The 9,684-nt window shown below is 33.0% G+C and overlaps 1 protein-coding gene across 1 annotated transcript; it reads left to right on the forward strand.

The window, feature by feature from the left end:
* Positions 1–4,989: 4,989 nt before the first annotated feature.
* Positions 4,990–8,132, forward strand: LOC122298515 (trihelix transcription factor DF1-like). The gene is made up of 2 exons (XM_043108298.1): positions 4,990–5,413; positions 6,217–8,132. Exons 1-2 carry the CDS (start codon positions 5,145–5,147, stop codon positions 7,769–7,771), a joined length of 1,824 nt encoding a protein of 607 aa, XP_042964232.1. The 5' UTR covers positions 4,990–5,144; the 3' UTR covers positions 7,772–8,132.
* Positions 8,133–9,684: the final 1,552 nt, after the last annotated feature.

A 9,684-nucleotide genomic window follows, 5' to 3' on the forward strand; every position in this document is an offset into this window, starting at 1 on the left:
GATGAAAGTTGAATAAAAAATATTATTGGAATATTATTTTTTGATATTATTATTTTTTTAGAATTTTAAAAAATTGAATTGAGATATGAAAAAGTTGAATTGTTTATTATATTTTATGTGAAAATTTAAAAAAATTGTAATAATGGGACGAGATGAAATGAAATGCTTTCTAATGCCAAACGGGGCTATTTTGTAAAATGACCAAAATACCCTTTTAATTTTAGTACTAAATGCATATTCTTAATTTGAAAAATGTGGAATGAAAAGTCCATATTTGTATGGAGACTATATATACATATATATGTATATGTAATATTAATTTACATATTTTGATTGTGGGGTTGGGAATCAACTTGGTGGGCTGCTGAGCTGGTGCCAGATAAAATGGTAGGGGTTAATCCATATGGTAGACAAGATGTACATTCACATCACATGCTCATCCATGTGAAATAAACCTTTTTGTCTACATATGTGAACTTTACACATACATGTTCCTGTAAAATAAAGTAAGCCACCTCTATCAATTTAATGTGTGCATGATATGTATTTTCCTTTTTTTTTTTTTTTATTAATTACCATACCAAAGAAAATTACCAAGGCATCAAAAAATTTATGTTTTGAGGTACTAACTAGTTGTTTTTATTTATAACATTTAAGTTTATAAATATAATTCAATATAAAAGTGGCACTCTCTTTCTATGTGGATGTATTGTGTTGTAAATATATAGCGCTCACACGAAGTAACATGCTCATGCGAGCGTTATATAAAGAGTGGATTTTTAAATTTTATAGAAAAATATACATATTTCACGTAATCGTGTGAAATCTGTCACCAGATAATTTTCAAATCATTTGATTCCACGTCATAGGATTAATGAATAGTATTACTCTAACAAGAAATAATGAAGGAGACACTATTCGATCTCAACACGGTTTGACATCAACCAAGACTTTTATCACTTGATTCATTAGTTTCAAAACATCATTGTTGTATTAGTTTCTTGGTGGGTGTCCAAGAAAACTTGAGAAAGAGGGAATATCAATTTCCCTTTTAACCTAGTTGGATGCGGTCCCATGTATCTTGTTGTCAACTTGATATGTATATATATCTCATCTTTTATGAAATTCTCAAAGCTACCAATCCAAATCTACCGGCCATGTGACTCCTTTGCATATAACTTGTACAATGCCAGCCTGCATATACATAACTATATATATATATATATATATACACACAAATAATTCCAGCTATTTATTGAGATGTTGTGCCAGCAAAGCAACCCGACATAAACAAAAACCCTAGCTATCTAGTAAAAAAAAACACTAATGTTTTGTAAGGCAGGCAACATACATACATAATAAGCAAATACCTTGGGGCAAAAAAGGAGAAAACAATGTTATCATGACATTGCTGCATGCATCCCCACTTCTGTTATTTACAAAGCATCTGTTTTACTTAATTCTTCAAACATTACAGGCGATGGAATAGATGCAACTCCCATGCATTATCACTTCAAAACTCACGACTTATGTGTCTATAACTCGCCCTAATGCAAACTCATACTTTGTTGTTATATTTTTTTTACTTATGAGTCGGTGTATAAATTTACTACAAGAAAAATGATTATTTGTGATGAATTATATGCGACGAGAATAACTATTTACGATCAAAATAGACTGATTTTGACAGAAAAATAGTCATTTTCTGTCACAACTCAATTGTGACAAAAAAATAACTGGCTACAACTGAGTAATTTTTTTTTAATGTATTTTTTACGCAAATAACCTATTAGAAATATTCATTTTATTTGCAGTGAAAATAACTTGTAAATAAGTCTTTCTATTACAAAAGTAGAGATAATGAGTAATATATATATATATATATATATAAGTTTTATCTATTTCAGTGTTTTTTTCTTTTACCTCTATATCCTTTGGCTTGAGCAATATCCTATGGTCACCAAAGGCGTTACGATTTTAGTTGACGAAACTGCCACTTATAATAGATGATAGTCTATGATTTTTCTCATATCTTTGAATTTTGTACCTTAGCTTGATGATAGTGTATATACTTTCACATGAAAGTTTTATCTTTGATGATTTGTGCATTAAATGACATATTGATTGAATGGGTCCTACCCCGTTGCATTATTATTTTGTGTGTTGGGCATTCCCACTTGGTTTTTGGACTGCCAATAATTGAGATACTGAAATTGATTGCAAACGGAAGCAAAAACACCCTCTGTTCATTTCTCCTACTCCACCCCCTCCTCCACCTCTTATTTATTTATTATTATTTATATCTTTACTTCAACCATGCATCTTGAGATAGCTAATTTCTACTGTTATATGATCGCACGCAATCATATGTCATAAGATTATTTTTTTAAGAAATATTATATCAAATCATATTAGTTTGTGAGTTTAATTTTGTGAAATTTCTTTGTGACTAAAATATTTCTTTTATTTATATAATAATCATCTTAATATATAGTTTTGAATCATATGATAAGCATATTATAAATTTATATTTGAGTTTGTAATGGAGTGATTTATTGAATAAAAGGTACACTCCACGATATTAATTAATTAAAAAGAGGATTTGGGACCTCAAATTAATTAATTCTATTAATGTCGTATATATGTTGGAAAATTAGAGAGGGAAACGGGAGACACTGTAGAAATTAATGGATAAGACACAAGGACAGGATATAATTTTGCTCGTCTATTCCAATATGTGGAGCTCCTTTTTATATAAATATAACAAGGATTATTAAGTAAATTAAACAATTGTTAGATAAGGTAAACGAAGATGACAGCCATTATTAAGTGATCAGAAGTGAAAGAAATTAATCATTCTGATAATAAATATATATATATATATATATATATATGAAAATTTTATGTATAGTCATTTTTACGTATTCTTTATGCAGTTTATTAATGTGATTGACTGTCACTTATTTTTAATATAAAATAACTGTTTTTATCAATTACATTAATAAAATATGTAAGAAATATACAAAAATAATTATATAACAGAACTCATATATATATATATATATATATATAATAGGTGCATATAAGAAGACGAAAGTTTTCTTTTAAGCGACCTCCTCACTAGAAAGATGTCATTTTCAATTGCAAGCGCTCCCACAATTTCAAATTTGAAAAGAGAAATAGTAAACAATACATATAGCACGCTCTCCTGTCAAAATTGTATACAATATGGCTACCACAAGGTCATGAGGTATTTCAAGAAGAGTGATCCTGTAGAAAAATTAATCATATTTAGAAGGCAGTATAGAAAACATCGTCATTCGCATTTTTGACATAACATGATTCGATATTTAAAAGATCAAATTTAATTTTAAATTTTTTTTACAAATCAAATCTTGACATATTAGTAGTACTGTAGATCAGGACGATGTATCTTCCACGTTGACTTGAAAGTAAAATTACAGTATTCCCCTCCTATTTCTCTTTTACATTATACCCCATGCAAAATTAATATTAATAAAGTATTATATGAGTTCTTACTTTTCAAATGTTCCAAACATTATAATCGAACATCAGTAAGATAAGAGTTCAGTATATATATAGCAATAGTTTTATAAATTGACGTTGTTTCATATGATTCGTTTAATCTGCTTTATAATAAAAGTAATTTTATAATTTAACAAATCACATTCAGCTATATTAGTTTGTGAGATTATTTTTATATAATCACTTTACGGTTAGAGTATTTATCATAGCAATATATTCGTTGGAAGAATTAGCCAAACATAATCCAAAATAACCTCCCAAATGAGTTGTTTTTGAAGGATGATTATACAAGATTGGAAATTTTGAAACCATTTATTAGGGTAGGTTTGAATCCAACAGAAATGGCCAACCATTTACTTCTATTCATAAATGGCTTTGCCTAATAACATGACCCTACATCTAACCCGTTTCATTCAACAGTGGATCCCACTACCAAAATTTTTTCTTTTTATAAACTCAAGTATTTTCCTGAATACTTCAATTTGTCAAAACTACTATGGTCTCGATCAAAGGTTGGCCCCCAATTATGCCAAATTGTAGAGTACCACAGTACGCCAACTCAACAAGTTTGAAAATCAAATCTTGAATTTTTTTTTAAGTAATTATATTTTCAAGTCGGCATATAGAATATAATATCCAATCGTACATCATTTATATCAAATTATGTCATCTAAATATTTTACTGTACGTGCTTTATAAACTAGCTTCAAATAATTTTTTTTTTCTATTTAAATTTTTGTCAAAAATTCAAACCGAGGGGTAATTTGGGTACTAAGAACTACCCCCATATTAAAAAAAACCCTGAAGTACACACTACACAGACAAACCCAGGTTATAAACGGGATGATCTATTAAAATATCACCTCAAATTAGCTTTCATGATTAAGGTCAATGGTGTCCATGTTAGGGTTAATCCGGTCATTTCACCTACCACTGAATTCCAAAACATCCTCACAAAAGCAAAGCTGATCTCCACCCAAAAAAAAAAAAAAAAAAAAAATCATAAAAAAGAAAAAGAAATTAAAGAAAAAAAAGCTGACCTACATGGGCCGGCTTTTAACTCAATTTAGCTGGACAGACAAAAACTAACATTTTATCATTATCGTCTCTATGTGCGGCTGTTCAAATATTTCTGCAAAATATTTTATTTATTTTTATCTTTTTTTATTTTTATCTCCATATGTTACGTAATAATCTTTTAATTATAAAAAAAAATTATATAAAATTAAATTTATAAATAGACGTATTTGATATTTTTATATCTATTTTTATTATTTCTCACTGTTCATTATTTTTTTTTTTAATCACGACGGCACAGTCACACACGAACAAAGCAAAATTATAAAAAAGGAAAAATATTTGAAGATTCCACAGCTAAAAAGAAAAATATATTATATATATATTGTGAAAAAAATAAAGAAAAAAAAGTTCTTGAGATTGACAAGCAGATCCCCACCATAATAAATTAGCAAATTCACCATACGCCTATCTATCTTCATAAAATCGTCGAGAATTCACCTTCTTCCTCTGTTTGGTATTTTTATTTTTATTTTTCTGTCTTGCTTTCAGCTAGACTGTAATTGCTTGGAGAGAGTCCTATGCTGGGCGGGGACTCGGGTAGCAGGGTGTTGGAGAGCTCCGACGATGCGGCTGCGGCCATGGCAGCCGCCGTGACAGCTCAACAAGGAGCTGAGGTTGGTGGCGTTGGATCAAACTCCGGTACTGAAGAAGATAAGGGTGACCGAAGTTACGGTGGAAACCGGTGGCCACGACAGGAAACTTTGGCACTCTTGAAGATACGGTCCGACATGGACGTAACCTTCAGGGATGCAAGCGTTAAGGGTCCCTTGTGGGAAGACGTTTCCAGGTTATTTATATATCATACATACAGCGCCTATAGGTTTCTGAATCTCTGATACAGTACTGGGTTTTTCCTTTGTGAATTTTCATGGGAATTTGAGCTGTTTGTGTTGCTGGGTACAGATCTGTATATATATAATTTTTTTGCTTCTTAATTGTTTCAGTAGTTCACAGTACTTAATTTGTACCCTTGCGGGCAGTTCACATGCATTTCACTCGCTGTCAGAATTCAAGGGCTAGTGTTTCTGATAAAAATTTCTTTTCTTTTCCTTCGCCGTCTATTTTTCCTAGGAAAATTTATCCACCAGCTAGTTTCTCACTTCATCTTGCGGAAATTCCGCATCAGCAAAGAAAATTATGAGCTAGCTGTAGACTTTAGATTTTAGGTAAATTCGGGTTTGTTTTTGTCTTCTAGCATTTGCCTTTTCCTATATCCCAAAAAGGATATGAAAATAAAGATGTTCCAGTCCATGAAAATGAATTGTTTCTTCTACATGATATTACTCCATCTCATCCAGTACTTTAGTTCTTGAAATTTAAAACGGAGATTAATGATCATAATCCTCCCAACTTGAGCTATACGTTTTCTTAATTTCATGATCTTTGTACTTTTGAGTTCTTCTTAATTATTCCTTCTTTTATTATTTCCAGCTTTCATGATGATGACAGAAATTTTCATGTTTCTTTTATGTGGAATACTGCTTTGTTTTGATCATAGCGGATGAATCATAAGAAATAGAAACGGAGAGTTTTCTCTTCTTTTGCTTTCTTGTTCTGGGTTTGATTTTATGGAACTGTTTTGATGATCAGGAAGCTAGCAGAACTTGGTTATCATCGAACTGCCAAGAAATGCAAGGAAAAATTCGAGAACGTGTACAAATATCACAAAAGAACCAAAGAAGGCCGCACGGGGAAACCTGAGGGAAAGGCATATCGTTTCTTCGATCAATTGGAAGCCCTCGACAATCATCCTAATTCCCTGCAATCATCCAGTACGCCGGCAAAGTCTTATCCGACAGCTCCACCAGCAGTGGCTCCGGTGACAGTAGCAATGCGGCCATTCATGAACCCTCCAAGTCTTCCTCAGATCACTGTTACATCAGCGACGCATAGTAGTATGAATATTATTGCCGCACCGGCGATAAACCTTACAATTCCTTCGTTCCCACCCACAAACCCTACGATTCTCCCAACGCCACCGACAGCGACAAACCCTTCTCAGATCAGCGCAAACATTCCATCTTCTTTCCCGAATATTTCTGCGGATCTTATTTCCAATTCCACTTCTTCTTCTTCCTCGACTTCCTCGGACGAAGAAGTACTGGAAGTGCGGCGCAAGAGAAAGAGGAAGTGGAAGGACTTCTTCGAGAGGCTAATGAGGGAGGTGATACAGAAGCAAGAGGAGCTGCATAGGAGGTTTTTGGAAGCCATAGAGAAGCGCGAACACGAACGCATGGCTCGCGAAGAAGCTTGGAGAGTGCAAGAGATGGCGAGAATTACTAGAGAACGAGAAATATTAGCCCAGGAAAGATCGATAGCGGCGACCAAGGACGCAGCGGTGATGTCATTCTTGCAAAAGATATCCGAACAGCAAAACCCGGGTCAAGCAGCTCAATTCGATCTGCCGCAACCACAGCCAGTACTACAACCAGCAGCACCACCTCCGGCATTACCAGTACAACAGTCGGCACCAATATCGACCCCGCCAGCAGCAGCAAAAGTACTGCCACAAACGGTGGCTAGTTTGGGAATCCAGAAGATCGATAATAATGGGGGGAGCTTCACACCGAGAAGCTCTTCGAGATGGCCTAAAGTCGAGGTTCAAGCTTTAATAAAGCTACGGACCAATCTTGATGAGAAGTATCAAGACAGTGGGCCAAAGGGCCCTCTGTGGGAGGAGATCTCGGCCGCCATGAGAAAGCTTGGGTACAACCGAAGCGCCAAGAGATGTAAAGAGAAGTGGGAGAACATCAACAAGTACTTCAAGAAGGTCAAGGAAAGCAACAAAAAGAGGCCCGAGGACTCAAAAACTTGTCCCTACTTTCACCAGCTAGATGCTTTATACAGGGAAAAGAATAAATTCGAAAACCCAGTACCCTCGAATCAAGTAAAGCCCGAAAACAACATGGTGCCATTGATGGTGCAGCCGGAGCAGCAATGGCCACCTCGGCAGGATCAGCAGCCATCGGACACGGCAATGGAAGATGTGGAAAGCGAACCATTAATGGATGAAAACCAAGAGGAGGATGATGATGAAGATAAGGATGGAGACGAGGAGGAGGAGGAGGAGGAAGATGAAGAGGCTGGGAGTGCTAATTTCAAGATAGTGGCAAGTAAACCTGCTTCCATTGGTGCAGCTGAGTGAGACATGGCCGATCGATCGAAAAGAAAAAAAGTCCAAGCAATTATGGGGTCGAGTTTGCACGGGTTGTCGGGCGGGAAGTGGACCGCCGGTTTCGGGCGGTGGTGATCAAATCATTACAGATCGACAAGGAATTACGTTGAAAATATACAGCAAACACGTTTTTTCTTTCGGGGAGGGGGGCGCTGTAGCATATGATCGGTTGGATTATATGTTTATTTCATATATTATTTATTTGTTTTTGGGTTAACTAAATAGCTAGCTCATATGAGAGAGAGAGAGACTTTGGTGTATTGTATTTTTTGTTTATGTTTGTTTCATGGTGGTGTAAATGTGAGAAATGGTTATTTTTTTTTGCCTAAAAGTAATTTTACATACAGTATTTTAAAATAGATAAATTTCTTGCATTTATTTTTAAAAAAATAAAATTATTATAAAAAATTATTTTTTATATAAATTTTAGATTTATTATCGTTTTCAAATTAGAGAGAGTGCTTAATTTAGACATATTAAGATTATAAATATTATTTCCTTTAATTTTACTTTCATATATACAAATTTAAGAAAAAAGAAAAAAAGAAAAATAGGAGTGCTGGCAGATCAAGGATCTATTTACTCTTAAAGGCATCTGAAGTTTTTGCAGAGAAATGCAGAAAATGTCTATGATGGGGGGTCTGGTATGGATATCTGGTGCAGTAGAAAGCTTAATATGAGAGGGAGGAGGGGAAGCAATGCCCGCCCTTAGCAACAGAGCTTACCACAAAATGCCAACTTCACATGCATGGATTCATGAGCCCTACAAAAATAGGGTCCACCAAAAACTAAAGGAATCTTCTAAGTTTTCTTAATCCATAACACCTAACTTGCTCACGCAGTTAATTTTCTCTGTACAAGGAACAATTGGTTTTCATTAAATTCATGTTCATAATGGTGTCAGTACCAAGAAAATGATGAGGGGACTAAGATTTATTATTGCTGTGATGTCCACGAAAATAATTAGCTTCCTTTATTAATTATATAAACACACAAAATATAAATATTTTACGTGATATATTAAATTTATTTTATAATAAAAATAATTTTATAATCTAATATATCACATGATCAAATTACATGATTAGTTTGTTACACCTCTGTTGCTAAAATACTTCTCTTTTATTTTAAGAAGATGTGTAAATTATTTTATAATTAATATCAAATAGGTACATCAAAACAATTAAACTATGATTTAAGTTAAATATTATTTTAATATATTATTCCTCATTCTTGCCTGAAAAGAAAACAGAAAACAATAATCTACATTTCTCTTGATGAGGATCAGCATGGTGCATGTATTATCTTTGACTTGTACATAGATATATATATGTATATGTATGTATATGTATATGTATGTGTGTATATATATATATATATATTGTGCAATAAATTAGAAGTGACCCACATAATTGATTATTGGTCTGGGACGTTTATATATCATCTATATATCGACAAGAATAAATATTCTGATAGACACTACTGTATTTCACAGTATATGACATAAATTAAGGCACCTATTTCCATGACACATATAAATTACATGGATCATGCAAGAAAAGTCCATCTTCCTCTTATAATAAAAGTGGCCATTTTATACCAAATGATGTGACTAGAATAAAAACCTCAGAATAAAGAAAAAATATTTCTAAAAACAATTAACTTCTAACTTCAGTATTGTGAAACTTGTATATATAAAGTGGTTTATTTTATTTTATTTTATTTAAAATTATCACTTGTTCCAAAAATTGAAGTTGATGAGAAAATGTAGATTTTATTATTTAATTTATATATTAACATTTGCTCTTAATGAGTGAATCTAATGCATAGAATATTTAATTAAATGAGATAAAGTGCAGAGTCAAAATTTAAACTGATCATAA

The sequence above is a fragment of the Carya illinoinensis genome, chromosome 16, assembly GCF_018687715.1.
Source record: "Carya illinoinensis cultivar Pawnee chromosome 16, C.illinoinensisPawnee_v1, whole genome shotgun sequence".
In the NCBI taxonomy this organism is placed as follows: Eukaryota; Viridiplantae; Streptophyta; class Magnoliopsida; order Fagales; family Juglandaceae; genus Carya; species Carya illinoinensis.